The 22141-nt window shown below is 44.3% G+C and overlaps 1 protein-coding gene across 1 annotated transcript in view; it reads left to right on the forward strand.

The window, feature by feature from the left end:
- The window catches only part of magi1b (membrane associated guanylate kinase, WW and PDZ domain containing 1b), a 180362-nt gene that overhangs the window by 113715 nt on the left and 44506 nt on the right, over positions 1-22141 (forward strand). The window contains 9 exon segments of the mRNA XM_072666558.1: positions 182-382; positions 2391-2595; positions 5753-5835; positions 7940-7975; positions 12238-12295; positions 14533-14618; positions 15701-15814; positions 16857-17042; positions 17562-18210. Of these exon segments, the coding sequence (XP_072522659.1) occupies positions 182-382; positions 2391-2595; positions 5753-5835; positions 7940-7975; positions 12238-12295; positions 14533-14618; positions 15701-15814; positions 16857-17042; positions 17562-18210 (1618 nt within the window).

Consider the following 22141-nt stretch of genomic DNA (forward strand, 5'->3'; position numbering starts at 1 on the left):
TCATCATCAGCCAACCTCATGTTTAATGAGGTGGATGTCGCTCAAATCAGCAAAGCTGTGAGCGGTCAGGGGGGTCGATCCAGCTGTCGAATGAAATTCGGAGCTGGAAGAAAAACAAACCCTCGTCTGTTCCCGTTTTCGCTTTTCTGCCGACTCACGCCAGCATTCCCTTGTTGCCTAGGTAACTACTATGGAACCCCGAAGCCTTCGGCGCAGCCCCCCGGTGTGAGAGTGGTCAGCAGTGATGTTTCTGCGGCCGGCCAGCCCGTCTCTCAGCAGCTCACGCCCCGCCGCACCAAATCCTACAATGAGATGCAGAATGCTGGAATAGCAGAAACAGAGGATGAGGAGGAGCTTCCTGAAATGAACAGCAGCTTCACAGGTGTGTGTGTGTGTGTGTGTGTGTGTGTGTGTGTGTGTGTGAGTGAGAGAGAGATCTGATTTAGCACTTAACATAATATCACTGCACGCAACACTGCATATATCAGCACACCACTGCAGACACATTACATGTCCAAATGTTTGTGGACACCCCTTCTTATGAATGCATTCAGCTACTTTTTAGGTTAATGCAAATTTTAGGTTGCCAATAGAATAGGACTCTCTGGAGCAGATGAAGACCATGCATAATGCCCTATAAAGCCCCCCAGCATTGAGCTGTGCAGCGGTGGAACTACTGTGCTCTCTGGGATGATGGTTGATGCTCCATCCAGTACTTTTGGGATGACTTGGGGAGGATGAGGTGTGATGATCATCCAGCATCCTAAACCCCACTAACAATCAAATACACACAGCAATTCTTCTCCAAAATCTGGTAGAAAGCCTTCTTCCCTGGACAGTTACTCCAACAAAAACATGATAAACTGTTTTTGGTGTCCCAAAACTTTTGTCCATGCAGTTTATTACTGGGCAGTAAGGCTCAGATCTTGTAAAGTGAATCGAGCCACAAGTGCATGCTGCTGCCTGGCTGTTGGACTAAGAGGCAGAACAGCACCCTCTGGCTGTGGTGAATGGTGCCAGCTTTTATTTAACAATATCCCGGAGCGGGATGATTGTTTATTGTTTCAGGGATGTGGGCGTGGCCTGGACGCTTTACAGCAGAGCAGTCTTTGGTCAAGCTGTTTGACCAGGATAGGGTATGGGTTGTTTTTTGTTTTTTTTGCGGGGGGCTTTTTTCAACCTCAGTTTGATTGTTAAGCTGGTCTACCAGCATGATCAACCTGACCAAGCTAGACCACTAGCATGACCAGTAGTAAACCACCCAGAACCAGCTAGCCGTAAAGGCTGATCTCCAGTATTTCAGTGTTAACGTGCCCCCATGCTGCTTACTGAATGTTCTGCTTTCTTTAGCGTTCTTCGTAGTACCGAAAAAAGGGTTACTGGACACAGAGCAATAGCAGAACCATAAAGAACCATATACAAGAGTGTTTCCTTCACAGAAAAGAACCATTTAACCAGGCAAGGAACCAGTCTGTACTGAAGACCTGTTCTTTGACTCGTAACCGCTGTGGGGTTCTTCAAGGGTTCTTTAGTGAAGCTAGTGTTAAAGTGACAAACTAAAGAACCATTTGAATGCTTAAAAGGTTCTTTGCCTGATGCATGGTTCTTCAAATACAAGCAAACCTTGTGTAGATGGTTCTGTATAGAACCTTTTAAAAATGAGGTTCTGTGCAGCACTACTGCTCTATGTTCTAGAGCTCTGTGTGGGTAATTGGAACATAACTGGATTAAATAGAAGCTTTTTTGTGGTCCTGCAGATCCTCTCGGTTCTAAGTGTCTCTCTCTCCTGAAATGGATCGTCTGAACTGATAGAGGGAGTGTTGAGTATGATGCTCGCTCGACCCCTTATACAATGCTCTGTATGAAACCCAGCACAGCTGAGTTAGTGGAGCGTTCTCGCTCAGGTGCTGCACTTTGGCTGATTCTGGGTTTTGTATATTTCACCTGTAGCGGGACGGTCAGCTGTGTTGTTGACCTCTTTGCTAATCGTCTGAAAAAGGCCGTCAGGGTCGTTTGTATGCGCCTGTGAAGCTGATGGCTGCAGACAGCCAGGTAGGGGTGTCTGTGGAAGTGTGGACGAGCGAGAGATGAATAGAGAATGAGTGTAAATGGCTTTTAATCAATGCGAATAGGTCAGGAAGTCAGAGAGAGGGGGGTGTTAAGTGACCCCCCCCACCCCTCCCACCCCCAACCCCAACCCCACCCCTCTACCCCCCAGAGAGGAAAGCTAAGCACAGAACAACTGCTTAACCATCAGCAGCAGCAGCAGTGGGAGTGTGTCTGTGTGTGTGTATGTGAGAGACTAGAGAGCTTGTTCTTAGCAGAAGACACCAGCCTGACCCGAGTGTGTGTGTGTGTGTGTGTGTGCGCGTATACGCGTGTGTTTACAGGAGACTCAAGTGAACCAGACGAGCACCACTCGGTGCGACCCTTCCCCCCGGCCCACCGGCTCAACAACGCCTTGGCGTCAACCACGGAGAGCACGCAGAACACACACACACATCCCAGCCACCCCTCGGACGAGGACCCGCTGGGCCCTCTGCCCGAGAACTGGGAGATGGCTTACACGGAGAGCGGCGAGGTCTACTTTATAGAGTAAGAGAACCCTTATCTCGCTCCTTACACTTGGATTATAAGGCTTTCATGCTATATGGGTTTCATTAAGGCTGTTTTGACTGTAGTGTGATGGAATGTGGCTTTTCGGGGAACTCTGTAGCACTGGATTATGATGTTAAGGCCTGATTTCAGTGCTTTCCTTTGTCCAAATACTTAATACTTTAAAACAGCTTGGTGTAAGTACAATGTATTGGACTGTATCCAGTGTAATAAGAAACAAAAGGAAATTTTAAACAAAACAAAATGAAGAATAATTTTCACATTCAAACTTTTCTATGTTGCAGACAGCAGTGAAAGGCTTTAATGACTGTCTGATCACATAAAGAGAATAAAATGAAATATGAATGAAATAAAAATGAAATTAGGAAGTGTGCAATGTATGTAAACAGGTATGTAGATTATGTATATTATATAAACTAGATTATATATAAAGGCCAGATTTCCGTGCTTCCCTTTTAAATACTATTACATACTTAAAATGCACTTAAAACCAGCTTAAAACTTAGTTCAGTGTTGTGACTTGTATCCACTGTAATACGAAACCATTCAAATGGAATAGATATAAATATACACACTATATAGAAAAAGGACGTATGAAGTGTGCAAAATAAACATGTATGTGGATTATGATGCGAAAGGCCTGATTTCAGTGCTTTCCTTTGTCCAAATATTCAATACTTACAACAGCCTGAACAGTGTTTTGTATCCAGTGTAATAAGGAACAAAGGAAATCTCAAACAAATCAAAATGAAGGTTATTTTCACATACAAATGTATCTATGTTTCAGCCAGCAGTGAAAGGCTTTAATGACTGTCCCATCTCAAATCTCAAACAGAATGAAATAGAAATAAAACATATATATATATATAAATGTAATCAATCAAACAAAAACAAAAATATTTAAATACCTATACACCAGATATACACAGTATATAGAAAGAATTAGGAAGTGTGCAATGTGTGTAAACAGGTATGTAGATTATGTTAAAGGCCCAGTTTCAGTGCTTTCCTTTGTTTAAATACTTAAAATGTACCTAGACCAGCTTAAAACGTAGTCCAGTGTTTTGACTTGTATCCACTGTAATAGAAAACCATTCAAATCAGTTGAAATGTGTCACCTACACACTCATTCATGTTACAACTAGTAATGAAGTGCTTTAATGACTGCAGATCACATAAATACAATAACAATGAATATACATATTATACAAGAAAAAATATATATATATATTTATACACAGAAAACTTTAGTATAGTATAAGTACATAATATTGACTTGTATCCAATGTAATAAGGAACAAAAGGAAATCTCAAACTAATAAAATCGAAGGTTATTTGTCACATACAAAGTCACCCCCTGTAGAACTGACCGTGAAAGGCTTTAATGACTGTCCGATCACATTAATAGAAAATAAAATGGAAGTAAAATTATATATGAAAGTAATGAAACAAACTAAAAATACATAGAAATAGCCACAACTACACACCAAATATACATATTCTATAGAAAAAAGACATTAGGAAGTGTGCAATTTAAACATGTATGTATTTCCTTTGTTTAAAATGATTAAAAATATACTTAAAACCAGCTTGGTATGTAGATTATTAAAGGTCTGATTGTAAGGACTTGTTTAAGGGCTTTCCTTTGTTTGAATACTTAAAATATGGCTTAAAATGATAATACACACGCTATTGGCTGACAATCATAAATATATATATATATATATATATATATATATATATATATATATATATGTATGTATGTGTGTGTGTGTGTGTGTGTGTATATATATGTATAATATATACATACACACACACATAATATATATATATATATATTATATATATGTGTGTGTGTGTGTGTGTGTGTGTATGTATGTATGTGTGTATATATATATATATATATATAAGTAAATAGGAAGTGTGCAATGTAAACATGTAAAAGGCCTGATTTTAGTCCTTTGTTTGAATACTGTGGATTGTGTGGTGTAATGGATAACACCACTACCTGTCCAATGCTTTATGTAAAAACTAGTTTCCGATGAGATTCTCTTAGAATCTCGTCTGCAGTGACTGCTTACACTGAGCATGTCTGCTTATTGAGACGCGCTAGCTTCAGGTGCTAAAGGCCCGTTTTTAATGCTGAGTGTTGCCTTTGTTTAAACACTTCACCTACTTTTGAGGATTATAGTACTTCAAACCAAGCAAACGCAAGCAGATTTCCCTCTAATGAACCCACTCGAATGTGTTCACCTGCAGCAAAAATGTAATTAGGCGACGCTGTGTTAGCGGTACATAATGTGTATCATGACATTTCGTTTTACTCAGGCTTGTTGGAACAGAAACGGTGCTCAGTAGTGAGAAAAGCTGTAGCGATCAGTTTCATTTAGTGTAATATAGTGTTTTAGCATGCTATTGCACTAAATACACCATGTCCAAATGTTTGTGGACACCCCTTCCAGTAATTCAGTGCATTCAGCTACTTTAGGTTGCAAGCATTGTTCACACACAGCTTGTCTAGTCCCTGTAGAAAAAGAGAGTAATGCCAATAGAATTGGACTCTCTGGAGCAGATTAACATGAACCCTATTGGCACCATGCTGCCTAATGCCAGGCGTGGGCTAGAGGGGTATAAAGCCCCCCAGCATTGAGCTGTGGAGCAGTGGAACTGCTGTGTTCTCGGGAATGATGCTTAGTACTCAGTCCAATACTTTTGGGATGAGTTAAGGAATTGAGAATGAGGTGAGGTGGTAATCATCCAACATCCTGTCGTCACTAACGCTTTGGGTTGCTGAATGCAATCAAATTCTCACAGCAGTGCTCGAAAATCTGATAGAAAGCCTTCTTCCCTGTACAGTAGAGGCAGTTACTCCTGCAAAAGCAGGATCAATTCTTTAATACGCTTGATTTCAGAAGAAACAAAAGAATGAGCAGGCGTCCCAATACTTTTAGTGCATGTGGCCCATAGAGTACTTCAGTATTGTTGTTAGAAATGAATCATCACTTAAACACTGACTTGACTATAATTGCTTATTACGACAGTAACGGATGCTACTTATTTGTATCTTTTTTTTTTTTTTACCTAATATGCTTTCTTTATTCTGTCGACAATGAACACCTCTGCTTTGTATCCTTAGCCACAATACGAAGACCACGTCCTGGATAGACCCACGGTGCCTGGACAAGCCCCAGAAGCCACTGGAGGAATGTGACGATGATGGTAGGGTCACTTGGAAAGCTTTTCTTTCCATTTATTTTCTTGTTTGCTGGGGCCTCGAGAGAGAGCAATTGGCCTTGCTCTCTCTAGGGTGGGTTGATGGCGCTCTCCCCGCGCTCTACATCCCTCTAGTGCAGTCAGAGCTGTGTGTACGGTGCTTTCTTCCAGACGGTGTGTTGGTCTCGCCCTTGGTTGGGTAATTAATGATCTAATTTAGGGAGAAAACGGGTAAAAAAAAACAGAAATAAATGTATATATAAAATATATATATATAATACATAAATTTTTTTTTTCTGAGATCCTCTAAATGCTAGTGTGGATTATAGATATTTAAATATCTTATATATTACATTTACACATAAATATACATTTATAAATATAAATATGACATGAAAAGGTTTGAAACTTGGAGTGAAGTGAATGATATTGGTCTTTCTTGCACTTGTATTCAAGTGACTCCCTGTAGACTCCACCCATACACATGTTGCTGGTCTAATCTCATGCTGGTCTATAGGTGGCTCTGTTGAGCTGTAATAGCATTTTTTCCATGCCGGTGTAAAATCCTCAGCCCTGCTCAGAGAGTCTGACACAAACACTTCAAAGCATTAAGGAGGGACTGGATTACTCGCATCATCCAGCACAAATAGGCCTACTGTACATCTTTCATTCTGCCCTCTTCTTCCTCAGCCCCTTCATCTTAATTACACACACACACTTGCGCTGATTATGTATTCATAAAGTAAGTCGGAGTGTGGCTTCTCGACCGGCTTTAGCTCTTCAGCACATGTTGAATGAGATTATCCACAGCTACGTGGTTTATGCCAAAGGCTCAAGCCTTCTCCCAGAAGCTCTGTCAGTTCAGTGGCACTGCTGGAACTTCTGGAGGAGAAGTCGGTGTGTGTGTATGTGTGTGTGTTGTAGGACATCACTCTGCGTCAGGCTAGATTTGCTAATACTGTGTTAGTAAAAATCTAATCTCGCCTGTTTGTTTCTTTACCCCAGTTGTAGCAGATCAGACAGGACGTGTGTGAAGTTCCCTTCTTTAGTTTTGCACTGAAGCTCCAAGGCTAATGGTGCAAATAATCCTCCCAGACAAAAACTGATCCTAGACCAGAGCTTAGTTATATGAACATAATAAGACCCCCCCCCCCCCAAACACACACACATTGTGTGTGCGCAAACCGATCTTAAATCTCTGCTCTAACCACAGCCCTGCTCTTCATACTTCATTCTATCTGCACTACGCCGTTTTATCAAGGTACCTTCGTTTTCTGATTCGCACTAAAGAATTGAACTAGGTCCTATCCAAGACTTTGCCCTCTCACATTCCCACCCTCCCTGTTCCTGAGAGATTCTAATACGTGCAAAGGTGAATGTGAGAGCTTGGCTATTCTCCACTTTGAAATCAAGGTTGAAATGATGATGATGATGATGATGATGGTGATAATATAGAGGATGCTATCAATGGGAGAGTTCAGACATCTCTCTGAACATCATATTTAGTAGGCTGCTATCTGACATTAAATGGTTATTACTCAGTTGTAAACCCACGGGAGGCTTAGCTGCTTGCAGAATATCTGGCTGGCTCTGGCAATTCCCAAATTAAGCAATATTTAATTAGCGTTTATTTGAATTAAAGCCTCTATCAGGACTTGCTGCAGCTTCCCTTGCTGGTTCTTACCACTGGAACTGAAGAAACCTACCGAATCCCTACCAAATTATGCAACGTACGTTTATCTTACATTGGTTAAAAGCTGATCCAAGCATGGCCGAAGCTTTATTTCAGCAACTGATGATCGGACCGTGTCCAGTGTGGGTGCTCGCAGTGCTCTGCCTGGGTTTTTTAATAAAAAGCTGTTGTACAGAAAGGTAAAATATATATAAAGGTCTTGCCTATGGTTAAAGCTCATTGATTGGCTGATGGTCAGTGTGGCACCACCTTAGTTGAATGAAATGCCAGCCATATTTCTGTCCACTACTCCACGGTTGAGCATCTGTAAACTGTTTGCTTTGACTAATGACTAACCATGTCTTATTCTGATCCCCTCTGTCCTTCTTTTCTTATTGTACTGTCCTCCTCCTCCGCCTCCTCCCTGGCCTCGAGAAGAAGGGGTGCATACCGAGGAACTGGACAATGACCTAGGTAGGCCACTGGTCTTTGGGGAATCTTCTCTTTCCCGTTGGTCCTTCACTCTACATAGCTACTGCAAGACTCAGGCCTTGTGTTGTCTGCTAAACAGTCCAATCTAGAAACACATTTGATTGATTTCTGATCAGTATCTGTAAGGACAGGTTTATTGACGATTGTCTGCATGCAGTAGCTCTGTCTCCGTGTCTTAATCCTGCCTTAATCCCCAGCACTGACGCTTTTCTGCTTTGGTTCCCTTCAGTTTGCCCTCTGTGGCGCACATGATCCAAGAAAGGGTCCAAATGAAAAGTCACATCATTTCAAAACATGCTTTGCTGTGCAGTCGTTTGCTCCGTCAAACATAAAATATTCATCGTTGTTCTTGCAACCCAGGCAGGGTTCGTAATACGACTCTCCTGCAATTACAGTGGTTGGTGTTTTCTGCATGCATCCATATGACTAGGCATCCCAGAAGCGGTGACGCAGAGCACACACCCACATATTTTCTCATATCAGTGAATCCAGCAGAATGCATATATTTGAAACTCAGACCACCCCTGACCTCTCCTCCTTCAGCTCTGTGAACCGCATCCACAGTTGAAGGCCAGCCCCTGGGTGGAAATGGGTTTTGCGTAGTTAGTATCGGCCTCTGAGACCAGTGATTGTTTTTTTCATTACCCAGACAGATTGGAGAAGCAAGGTCAGTAGATATTGATTGGAGAAATTGGAATCATTGACCATATGCCATTGAACATCATTGGGCTCGAGCCAAAATGTGAAGGGTTCCTCAGTGACAGGGATAAAAGAGAGCCCATCCTGAGGTCAGACAAGAATGAGCCTCAAGCAGTTCAGTGATGATTTGCCGAAAGAGTCTCAACACCAGTGATTCCCCACCGTGAACTTACCTGGAGCCACAGCATCAAGTTTGGAATCCAAACCCAACTATAGCATTAACAAATCGTCCAAGAGAGAATCTGATCATTCTGTCCTAAACAGATTGTAGCCCAGTTGACTGAGCTCAACCTAAAATTCCACCCAGACTGTAGGCTGACATATTTTTGTCCTGAGTCGAATGTAGCCAAAAACTATTCTGTCCCAACCCAACTGAAATCCGACTCAATTTTGTCCCAACTCGACCATGTCCCAACAATAATTGTCCTTATCTGACTGTAGCCTAAAAACATTCCGTCCTAACCCGACTGGATCCCAGTAAAATTGAGACACTGACTATTCCCTAATATAATTAGGTTCCGACCCAACTGTAGCCCGACAAAAATGTGCCCCAACCTGACAGTACCCCAACAAATTTTAGTCCCAAGCCTGAACAAATTTCTGTCCGACCCAACTTAACACAGTTGACCCAACTGTAGCCTTGACAGAGTTCTGTTTCTGTCCTTCTTGGTCCTTCTGGGATTCAGTTTTGGAGTTAGTTGGGTGTTTTCCCTGCTCCAGATCTCCACAGCTGATCCACCTCACCGGCTGGGTTGAAGTGGGTTAGAGTTAGAGCAGGACGTCTGTATAACATGAACGGCAGGGGTTTTCCAGGGCTACATCTTGGGACCTATTTCACTGTTGGACAGAAATACAGGGGAGGGCAGTGAAGGGCAGGGAATGCATACTTCAGTAAAGTGTTGTCCCCTTTTTAAAAGACTGCTGGCGTCCACCGTTACAGGAAAGCACATGAAGCAGAACGTAGATGGGCAAGGTCACGGCCTGCTAAAATATTTGGCTTTATGCCTCTCTGGAGAAGCTTTGGAGCAGCCAGAGAGGTTTGGAAGTAGACCAGAGTCTGATACCTTAGGCCTCCACGGACACCTGAGTGGGTCGGATATTTAGTGGAGGAAAATGACTTCTGATGTATGAAGTAAAAAAGAATTGTGGCTAATTTTATTTACTTGCAAGAAGCAAATGTGTGCTTATAAATAAAGTTACTACTTGAAGAATCCTTTATGAGAACCACTTTTGGTTCCTTAAAGAACCAAGGCTGTAAAAGAAAGGTGTGAGAAAGTGTTTAAACCTTTAAACCAGTAAGGAACCTCCAAGTTTACGTCAAGTGAAGGCATGGAACCAACAGACCCCTTTGTACCCTTGTAGCCCCGCCCCCTTTGATGTCTGATGTTATTTTAAAAGGTGGAAAAATTTTAACTATGGACAAACTCTGTCCAAGTAGGTGTGTCCAAGCCACCAGGTGCTGGACAATAATAAATCACAAATGATTGAGTATTAGTGAGACGGAAGGTCTGGAGTAACACAGCCAGGTGGCCTCTGAGGACAATCCATCAATTAGCAATTAGCATCAACTGACATTTATGGATTAATTAGACCAAAACACCAATCTGGCTAATTTGTTATCACTCTGCCAGCGAGAGATAACCACTCTACTCTTCTACTGCGCAAAGAACTTTCCTAAACATGCTCCTGTGTTCGCTGGCCAATTAGCAGGCAGCACAATCAAGGAGCCGTTTCCATCAAAAGGCGTGATGACGCAGACCTGCTGGCCCCAGGCCTCCTGCAAGCTTACCTGTGGAAAAAGTTGTAGAGAAGATGCAGTGAATCCCACGTCTAATTCCATGGAATTGCATTTCTATTCATCATTCGTCACAGCGGCGTCGTGCTCATGCTCATATCTGCCGGATATTAAACCATCGTTTTTGTACCAGCACCCACTCATCTGTTTTGTGCAGTTCTTTGTACAGGTTTATCACGGTGGCCCTTGTGTTTATTACATCTGCAGCTGAAAACTTTTTCAATAGTGATCCTTGAGTGGAAGCCCTGCTTTTCACATTTTACAGCTTTCTAAGCAAAGAACTCTGAGCCTGCATGTCAGCTCAGTCATTCTTAGCTATGTCCACTATAATTATGTAATTAGCTCTATAATTAATAATGTATATAATGCATTCCATGTGCGCTTAATCCATATTCTGCATCCATGTTTTTATATATGCAAATTCCCTCATACCAGCCTTCCGCCCAGCCACTCAGGCATTTACTCACACAGCCACTTAAGCATTTGCTCACCCAGCCAGTCACCCAGCCACTCAGGTATTTACTTACCCAGCCACTCAGGTATTTACTCACCCAGCCAGTAACCTAGCCAGTCACCCAGCCAGTCAGGCATTTACTTACCCAGCCAGTAACCCAGCCACCCAAGAATTTGCTTACCCGCCAGTAACCCAGTCACTCGGGCATTTGCTCACCCAGCCACATACCCAGCCACTCAGGTATTTACTCAGCCAGCCAGTAACCTAGCCGGTCACTCAGCCACTCAGGCATTTACTTACCGAGCCACTCTCCCAGCCAGTAACCCAGCCACTCGGGCATTTACTCACACAGCCAGTCAGGAATTTACTCCCCCAAGCACTCTGGCATTTGCTTACCCGCCAGTAACCCAGCCACCCAACCATTTGCTCACCCAGCCACTCAGGTATTTACTCAACCAGCCAGTAACCTAGCTGGTCCCTCAGCCACTCAGGCATTTACTTACCCAGCCAGTAACCCAGCCACCCGCTCACCCAGCCAGTAACTCAGCCACTCACCCAGCCAGTAACCCAGCCACCCGCTCACCCAGCCAGTAACCCAGCCACCCGCTCACCCAGCCAGTAACCCAGCCACCCGCTCACCCAGCCAGTAACCCAGCCACCCGCTCACCCAGCCAGTAACCCAGCCACTCGCTCACCCAGCCACTCGCTCACCCAGCCACTCGCTCACCCAGCCAGTAACCCAGCCACTCGCTCACCCAGCCGCTCACCCAGCCAGTAACCCAGCCACTCGCTCACCCAGCCACTCACCCATGAACTTGCTCAACAAATTTGAACCTAGCACCACTAATTGGCCGCTGTTCACATTCATTCATTGTTTTCAATGTTCTGCCTTTGCCTGTTCTTTAAAGCTAAAGATGTGCTGAAGAGTGAACTATTAGCAGTTAGCACTGCTGTATTAAATACTGCTCTCTCTGGAGGACCGTTAGATCTCTCAATTAGCACGCAGCACCTCCAGCGATGTGCAGATGCGTTTATTGGTTTGGGACGGGGATAGGCAGATATTTTACACTGCAGATTTCCATTTACAGAGCGTCTTACAAATGGTTACACCACCACTGGGTCACCTGATAACCACAGTTCCTCTCCTGATACTGAAATGAAAGCTTGGTCTTGATTGTTTTATTGCCTGTGTGAAACGTAAAAGAGTGAAGCTGAGCAGGGAAAGAAGAATAGTGTTAATTTGGCGGCAGCGGCGGAGTTCATTTCCTCTTCTCTTTTTGTTCTTCTCCTTCGCAGAGTTGCCCGCGGGCTGGGAAAAGATTGACGATCCAGTGTACGGGGTTTATTACGTCGAGTAAGTGATGAAACAACTCCAGCCTTTTACCCACAGTGCACCTCTGTTTTCATTAGTTCACATTTCTTTCCCTTTTTTATATTTTGGTGAAAAATCACAGTCACCGTTTTCCTCTCAGACCAAATGCGTTCGAGCAGCCCGGACGTGTTCAGTGTGTGAAGACTGCCTCCTTACTTAGCACAAATACATCAGCAGATACAGCAGCATTAGCATCCAGCTAGAAACCTTGACTCCTCTCTGTGTTTATAGACGACCGTGTGTAAGAGACTACTGGACACCTCCACCCAGTTTCAGGCACACATGTCGTATTTTGCTCATTACTAGGATTGCAAGATGATATCGGAATAATATCAGTTGATAACAGGAATTCTGGAATTGACCATAGCAAGTCCTGATAAACCACAACATAGTATTTCCTGCTTGTTAATAATTTAACATTCATAATTATAGAATTGCTACGTAGACATTAATAGTAAAATGTAAAATATTAGTAAAATATTAAAATTTTAGCAAACTATTAAATAAAGATCCATTTGTCATTTTAAAGGCCTGTTATAATAAAGTATATCCAAAACTCTCCAGTACTCCAGAAGTGCAGAATATTTGTGTAATGGTAAGTGCATCATTTCCAGGGACTAAAAAAGTAAATGTCATTAAATTCTTATATAAATATAAATAAAAAGAGCAAACTAACAAACCTAAATGCACAAAACTAAATTATTTAGAACTACTACTAATAATAATAATATAGAAATAATTAAATACATAAATTGATTGTACTAGTAATAAAGGTAAAAAAGGTGCACGTATTTGTTTGCGTGTCCTCCGCATTTAGCCCATCTGTGGTAGTGAACACACACACTAGTGAACTAGGGGCGGTGAGTACACACACACCCAGAGCGGTGGGCAGCCAACTCCAGCAGAGAGGGTAAAAGATCTTGCTTAAGGGCTCAACAGTGGCAGCTTGCCGAGCCCGGGAATTGAACCCACAACCTTGTTATCGATATCCCGGCGCTCTAACCGCTGAGCCAGCACTGCCCCTTTTATTATTATTATTATTATTATTATTATTATTATTATTAAATGACTAAATAACTTTACGTTAAATAACATTTTTAGTTATTTATTTGTTTTATTATTTGTAAATAAACGCACAAATAAATAAAACCAGCTAATGCCAAAGGCAAACAAGATTAACTTTAAGGCTAAAATTGAAAAGTAAAATAATAAAGTAAATAAAATGGTCATCTTTGGGATGTTTTAGTAAATTGTACTTTTCATTTGTACTTTAGTCCCGCCCACTAGCTAGGATCACATTTAGGCCAGCTAACCTGATACCTGTACTGTACAAGCTAAATCCTACATGAACAACAACAACACGAAATGAAGACAAAACACCACGGCTACCATGTTTTTAAAAAAATAATAAAACTGAACTACAAACTTTCAGTCAGAAATGAATCATAAATTTTAACGTGTGTTCTGTTGGGAAAAGTGGGCGTGGTTAGCTGATTAGAAAGCTAACCAATCCAAGGGGGAGTGCGTCCCAATTGAACTTGCTCACATTCTCATAGAGGCTGTTAGCTACATTAGCCTCGTAGCTCAGAGGAACCTACAGAGGCTCAACTTCAGACACCAGGCGCGTCTCGGCTGGTTTATATTTAGACTGAGGGGGAAGATTTACCACACAGTAAAACCCCCAGCACATGCCCAGTGTGTTCAGAGTCGTGCGGAGTGGGGTCGATCCCTCTGTTGATGCCTTTATCATGTTTCACATCCCTCTCTCTCTCTCACCCTCTCTCTCTCTCACCCTCTCTCTGCCTGCCGGGGACCCTCGGGTGCTCTATGCGCGAACATGAATGCATTCATGTGTTTTTGATGTTGTTCAAAGCGATATCTCCCAGGCAGAGGGGGTCCTGTCCCCTCCCCCTCGTTTTTGTCTCTTTTTGGGGAGTTTTCTGGATGTTTCCCACCTCATCATTGACTCAGCCGTTTCTCTGCCGCTCTGTTGTCAGTATATCGGTACATGGTGCCGTTTCCTGTCAGACCAGTGAAATGAACCATTGTTGGTCCTTAATGTTTAAGAAGCGTGAGGATCGGAGGAGGAGCTGATCCCAGCTCCCAGACCACTGATGCTAGGGTCTTACTAATGCACGAATAAGCTTCCTATTTATTACTGTCTCCATGCACAATACACTGTCTCTCCCTCACACTCCCTGTCTCTCTCTCCCTCTCAGTCACATTAACAGAAAGACGCAGTATGAGAACCCCATTCTGGAGGCTAAGAGGAAGAAGCAGTTGGAGCAGTCCCAGCCCGCTGAAGGTGAGCCAGGTGCGAGTTTGTTCCTGACCAGCAGCTCAGCTTTTCCTTCTTTATTACATAGCTCTGATTGGTCAAGTCATTACGATGGAGTGCTCAGTACATATCTCTGATTTTAAATGGTTACTGTAAACACTTCTACCACTGCTACTGCTGCTACTACTACTACTAACTACTCCTGCTCAGCTGCCTCTACTAGTAGTACTACATCTGTGGCTACTAGTGCCGTTACTGCTGCTTCTAATTTTACTGCTATATGCTAATATAACGACAAAACTAGTAATTGTTATTAGTGTTTATTTATTCAGGGCTGTTTTTGTTGTTCTGATGCTTTGATTTGTGCAACATGTTTGCGAAGAATTGAAACTCTGAGTCGTTGGAGCCTGTGATGGCCATAGGAACTGCGTATTTGTTAACCACACCCCATTTTTGTGCCTAAAGCAATGAAGTTTTAAAAGTCTTAATAGTTGATTACACATAATTAATGATAAAGAATTGGATTGATAAATAGTATTGAGGTAAGACTGAGGCTGGAAAGAGCTGATCCTAGATCAGAGCATTTCCTAGATCATAGCCTTGATTTGCGTTGGATGTTCAGTTTAGGATCATGTTTCACAGATCCGAAAGCTTTACTAGTAAACTGTCCTTTTATTAGCGGCATCTGAATTCCAGTACTGCTATAAGAGCTCAGTTGCATGGAGAGTCATTTCTGCCCTATTCCATATTTAATGTGTCCTGCCGAGGCCCACTTTAAATGCAGGTTGCCCCTCATGGGACGTTCTGCTCAGGCCCTGTTTCCAGCCTGCTCAGCTAAACGGCGCCTTCTTCATTACCCTGTTTTCCACCCCGTCTCTCCGTTCAGCTGGACATCTGTTAAAAAACATTATCCCGCTATCGACCCGTGGGCAGCTGAGGTCACAAAACAGGAGATGTGTCCTCCAAGCTCTGTAGGCCGGGGTCGGTCTTGGTCAGTAGTGGTGGCCGCCTCGGCTCTGACTCCAGCCGTTGTGCTGTTGGATGGATTTGAGTGTAAACACACACCATTAAGACATGTCCCCCCCTCCCATCCCCAACCTCTCTTTCAGAATGGATAGAAGAGCACCCGTCAGGAGCGCCACTAGCCAGCTACGCTGCCAACCACCAGGAGACGTACAGAGAGCCGGGCTCCGCCGCTCCACTGCCTCAGATAGCAGCAAAACGTATGTAATCCCTCCTCATACTTTTACACACACACACACACACACACACACACACACACACACACACACACACACTTAAGCTGCCAGCTAACCCATGGAAGCTTATATCCCACCAATCAGCATTCAGTGAACTTACTCCACATAGCTAAACCAGTAGCCTTGTCATCTTGAATATATTTCTCACACACACACACACTCTTAACAATAAGGTGTGAGGTCTCGATCACACCAGCAGCAGCATATTGTAATGAGGTATTTCAGCCCTTTCAGCGAGTGGCCTGTTCTCAGTGTCTCTAATCACAGCCTAAGCATATGCTTAACACACACAGCTTCACTCCATCTCTTGTGTAATGTGTAATACATGAGAGAGTGCTAGTGACTGCATTAATGAGAGACTGGTCGTTCTTCCTATGTCTGTGTAGATCCTTCTCTTTCTAGTGCTCTCTCTCTCTCCCTCTCTCTATCTCATATTCAGTGATATTTCACTCATAGCAGATTATGATGAACAGATCACATTATTTGAAGTTGCCTGTCCTAGGATCTACGATCAGCCCCCCATCTAAAACATAACCTTTTAAAGCAGCCTTAAACCTCAGTCCTTTAAAACAAGAACCACCAGCCGCGTCCAGACAGTGAAGTATCGGCCGTCTGGAAGCTAACGTCACTCATTTTCCCGCGCTGTGTGTAATTTGGATAATAATTGCGTTTTTACAAATGTGTTCTCTTTTGACATTACACAGTGTTCAGTCCAATTTATCAATGAATAATTCAGAGCGATTTGAATAATTTAGTGCAGATAATGACTTTGCTCAGCTGATAATGGAGGGAATGTTTGTAGGCGGTATGTATGAGAAATATTTGGGTCGTCTGTTTTTCTGTTTAAACCACTCCCCATAAAAATATGACTGTTATTGCTGGTCTTGTCAAATTTCTTGGAAATCAATGTGCCAACATGCCGCACGTCACATGAGAGAGAGACTCGGACGCAGTCAGTTCTGCACGTCGCCGTTTAGCTGCATTGGTTGCTTGTCGTTTTCTGCAGGCGGAAAGCCGTTCTTCACGCGGAACCCAGCGGAACTGAAGGGCACCTTCATCAACACCAAGCTGAAGAAGAGTCGCCGCGGGTTCGGCTTCACCGTGGTGGGCGGAGACGAGCCGGACGAGTTCCTCCAGATCAAAAGCCTGGTGCTGGACGGCCCGGCGGCCTTGGACGGCAAGATGGAGACCGGTAAGAAGAACAGTTGGTTGGTTCCTCCTGTCGTAGCAAACTGTCCAAAGGTTTGTAGACACCTGCTGCAGACCATTTAAGAGGGAGTTTGTCCCCTTTGCTGCAGTGACTGCCTCTATTCTTCTGAGAAGGCTTACACTACATATTGCGCACACATTTTTGCTGTGATAGTTTGGTTGAATTCAGCCACAAGAGCCTTAGTGAGGTCAAATAGGCCAGTTGATGTTGGGTGATTTTAGTTCTGGCTCTCCAACTCATCCCTAAGGTACATGGAGCGTGGAGATCATTCATCACTCCACAGAATGCAGTTTCACTGCTCCACAGGCCAGTGCTGGGGCTCAGTTTTATAAAAGCTCAAGTGTCAGCAATGAATGCACAATAAAGCAGCTGAGCGTCTACAAACTTTTGGACAAATAGTGTAAATTCATGCAGCTCGCATTTTGCATGATAATATAAGGAGAACCTTCAGTGTACTGTCCGTATGACTGTGATGGACCTCCACCTCTATCCCTCCTTCAGGCGACGTCATCGTCAGCGTGAACGACACCTGCGTGCTGGGCTACACACACGCCCAGGTGGTCAAGATCTTCCAGTCTATCCCCATTGGCTCCATGGTGGACCTGGAGCTGTGCCGGGGCTACCCGCTGCCCTTCGACCCCGACGACCCCAACACCAGCCTGGTGACGTCCGTGGCCATCGTAGATAAGGAGCCCATTATAGTCAACGGCCAGGAGAGCTACGACTCGCCGTCCAGCCACGGCAGCCAGTCGGCGGGGGGCGGAGGCAGCTTGAACGGCTCTGGCGACCCCCCGCGACCCCGCAGCCCGTCCGACGAGGTGGCCTCCAACAGCTCCCAGGAGCGTTACCCGAGCGACGTGGTGACCCTGGCGTCGTCCATCGCCACGCAGCCTGAGCTGATCACCGTGCACATGGAGAAAGGCGACAAGGGCTTTGGCTTCACCATTGCGGACAGCCCGTCCGGAGGGGGCCAGCGGGTCAAGCAGATCGTGGATTACCCGCGATGCCGAGGGCTGCGGGAGGGCGACATCATCGTTGAGGTGAACAAGAGGAACGTGCAGAATCTTACCCACAACCAGGTGGTGGACATGCTGAGCAAGTGCCCCAAAGGCAGCGAGGTCACCATGCTGGTCCAGAGAGGTGAGTGGACGTCTAGATCTACCTAGTGGTGAAATAGACCTGGTCTTCAATTAGTCCTCTACGGTTAGCCCTAGTTAGAAGTTCCGGTTTTAACTGTTGTTGAGAAGCTGCTGCCTACTCAAAGCCGCGAGGGAGCGGAAATCGCCAAGTTACAGGAAGCTCTGGTCGTCCATAGGTGTGGGCACTGGCGTGAATCACATCATTAAGACCTTGAATGGCAGTATCCACTGAGCGGCGGTGGGATTTGTGCTCTTTCTCCAGCGGCTCTGAAAGAACGTTGAATTGACGCCAAGGCCATCAGCACGGGTCTCAAAAGCTCCCTGAATTTGCATTGTGAGTTCTATAATTGGACGGATTTCAGGGCCATCGCAGGCCAGCCTGGCATGTATGGATTATTAATATTATTTGATGAATAGAAAAACCTGTTATCTGTTGTTTAAAGCCAAGTGCTTTTAACCAGCACAGAAATTTGCAGAGCGGCAGTTCAGCGAGCGGCGAGGACGCAACTTTCCTCATATTACTGAATATTCCAATTAGTAATATTTGACAGAAAATTCCTCTCGGAGGAATTTGCGTCACTCCTGCATACCTTTGTGGGCCTTCGAGAAGGAATGCTTAGATGTTTCTGCAAAGCAAATGGGCCTCTTGTAAAGCCTACATTTGTTGAATGGCCAGGGAGGTTGACCTCAAAGCTTTTGTAGCGATTGTGAGGGGCAGGGACTGTTGCTGTGAAACACTGCTGTCTGTTGAATGTTAGCCCAGCTTAGCTTTAACAGTGTCAGTTGGTGTCTGTGTTTATGGAATGTCGCTGATGTCCCACCGACTAACACTGTGCAAACTTCATCCCCTAAATCCGTGGAAAACTCTTTAGACTCCAGTGCGATTCACACCTATAAAACTCCAGGCTTGACTCTGACTTGCACCTTAAAGCCCGAAAACTCATTCCCCTTGATATGGATCCCTAAACACTTCTGGCTTGACTTGAACTTGCACCCTAAAGATCTCTAAACTGGGCTCTGACTCTCACCCTAAAGACTGCACTCTGACTCCACACTCGAGACGTCAGACTCAACTCAGACCCTAAAGATTTCATACTCCGCTCAGACTTTCACCCTAAAGATTTCAGACTCCACTCAGACTTTCACCCTAATAACTCCAGATACGACTCAGGCTCTTACCCTAAAGATTTCAGACTTGACTCAGATTTTCACCCTAATAACTCCAGATACGACTCAGGCTCTTACCCTAAAGATTTCAGACTCGACTCAGACTTTCACCCTAATAACTCCAGATACGACTCAGGCTCTTACCCTAAATATTTCAGACTCGACTCAGACTTTCACCCTAATAACTCCAGATACGACTCAGACTCTTACCCTAAAGATTTCAGACTCGACTCAAAGTTAAGCCTAGCACCTCTAAACTGGACTCAAATTAGCACCATAAAGACTCAAGGCTCTACTTGGACTCACACCCCAGAGACTCGCACCATAATTTCCATATGCATGCAGCCCTATGCTGTGACTCCATAGAAGAACCACTTTATTACACACGTTAGTAAGAGAGATGTGTGTGAGGTTGCAGAACCTTTTAAAGTCTTAGAGAACCTTCAGTTGATGTGAAGCTAGTTTACTAATCAGAAGGTGCTTTTGAAGGTTCTTCATGGAGCCCAAAGTGGTTCTCCGATTAGCCAATATTGGCTGAAACACTGCTGATAAAACTATCAGCAGTGTTTCAGCCAATATTGGCTAATGTCTTTGGGCAGAAGATACATTGGTTGGATCTGAGGAGGATGTCAGATCAGTGTGTGCCTGAGAGCAGCTGGGCTGAGCCAGACTCGAGACACCCCCTGGTGGGCAGATCAGCCCAGCATGTTCTAATTATTTTCTGCTCTTGCCTTAACCTTAATTATAGCTCTCTGTGTCAGTCAGCAAAGCACACCACACTCACACTCACACACACACACACACACGCACGCAGAGAAAGACAGTAACTGGTAAAAGCATGATGCTTGTTCCTTCCTTTTCCCCTATGTGTGTGTGTGTGTGTGTGTGTGTGTGTGTGTGTGTGTGTGTGTGTGTGTGTTACACCTACTTTAAAAGTATCAGCTGCTGTTCACACTGTATGCAAATGTATTGATAAATGGACCAATAGAAATGCTTAGTGTCTTTTTTGACTCTCTCCTGTCCAGGGAAGGCTTTCTACTAGATTTGTGACCATTGCTGTGAGGGTTTGTTTGCAGTAAATGACAAGAGCTGCATTAGTGAGGTCAGGATGTTGGATGACCACCCCCAACTCCCTAACCCTAACCCTAACCCAACTCATCCTAAAAAGTACTGTACAGAGCACCAACCATCATTGCAGAGATCACTGCTCCACAGGTCAATGCTGGGGGGCCTTTTACCTCCTCCAGCCCGCGCCTAGTGTTAGGCATGGTGCCTGTAAGGTTCATGCTTATCTGCTCCAGAGAGTCCTATTCTATTGGCATTACTTCTCCACAGGGAGTAGACAAGCCTATCTATGTCAGCAATGGGTGCATGAATGCATTCATTAGAAGGGCCGTCCACAAACATTTGAACACATGGGGTATATACCAGCATACCATATATATATTTATATACCTATAGACACACACGCTCCTTTAGATGTCTAGAGAAGGCAGCTCAGCATGTGTGTCTTAGTAAAGCCCATGAAACACATCTAAGTGGGTGGGTGTGTGTGTGTGTGTGTGTGTGTGTGTGTGTGTGTGTGTGTGCGTGTGTGCTCTCTGTGGGAGCGCTGGCTAATTGACTGGAGCTGTTATGAGTCTCGGATCTCGATCAAACGGAGGAAGATTCGGCATTGGCTCACAGCTTGTGTTCTTTATAGGATCTCTGTCCTAACAAGCTTAGCTGCTCTGTGTGTGTGTGTGTGTGTGTGTGTGTGTGTGTGTGTGTGTGTGTTTGCGGTGTTAAACCCAGCAGTTTTGCTTTAACTATTAGTGTTTTGTGCTGCTGCTGTTTTTCTCTCCTCAGTCTTCTGCTATCCAGAGTTGATGGATGGTTGGAGTATCTGAGGGTGCTCATCATTGGTCAATGTGTGTGTGTGTGTGTGTGTGTGTGTGTGTGTGTGTGTGTGTGTGTGTGTGTGTGTGTGTGCTTCTCTTTATCCCAAGAGGTTTTGGTTGGTGTAAATGTGTTTCCAGAGATGGCGTCACTGATTGGCTGTAAATGCCATTGCACATAACACACACTGAATGTAGTAGCATGCCTCTGTTGTGCCTGGAGTAATAAGCAGTTAAGTAGTGTGTGTGTGTGTGTGTGTGTGTGTGTGTGTGTGTGTCTGCATGCTGAATTTCTGATGGGCAACATGTAATATCCCAGAATTTCGTCTTTAAAGACTGTGTGTGTGTGTGCGTGTGCGTGTGTCTGTGAATATACACTATATGGACAAAAGTATTGGGACACCTGCTCATTTTTTGGGTCTTCAAAATCAAAGGTTATTAAAAAAGAGCTGATCCAGCTTTTGTTGGAGTAACTGTAACTACTGTCCAGGGAAGAGGGCTTTCTACTAGATTTTGGGGGAGCATTGCTGTGAGGATTTGATTGTATTTAGTGATGAGAGCAGCGTTAGTGAGGTCAGGATGTTGGATGATCACCACCCCACCTCATCATCCCCAACTCCCCAACTCATCCCAAAGGTATTGGATGGAGCACCAACCATCATTCCAGAGAACACAGTTCTTCCACTTCTCCACAGCTCAATACTCTAGCCCACACCTGGCATTAGGCAGCATGGTGCCAGTAGGTCCATGATATTCATCTGCTCCAGAGAGTCCTATTCTATTGGAAGTACTTCTCTAGAGCGACTAAGCAAGCTGTGTGTGTGCGTGTGTATTTGCAGATCTGTGTCAACAATGTGTGCAGCCTAAAGTAGCTGAGTGCATTCAATAGAAGGGGTGT

This window comes from Salminus brasiliensis, chromosome 21 (assembly GCF_030463535.1).
Source record: "Salminus brasiliensis chromosome 21, fSalBra1.hap2, whole genome shotgun sequence".
Lineage (NCBI taxonomy): Eukaryota > Metazoa > Chordata > Actinopteri > Characiformes > Bryconidae > Salminus > Salminus brasiliensis.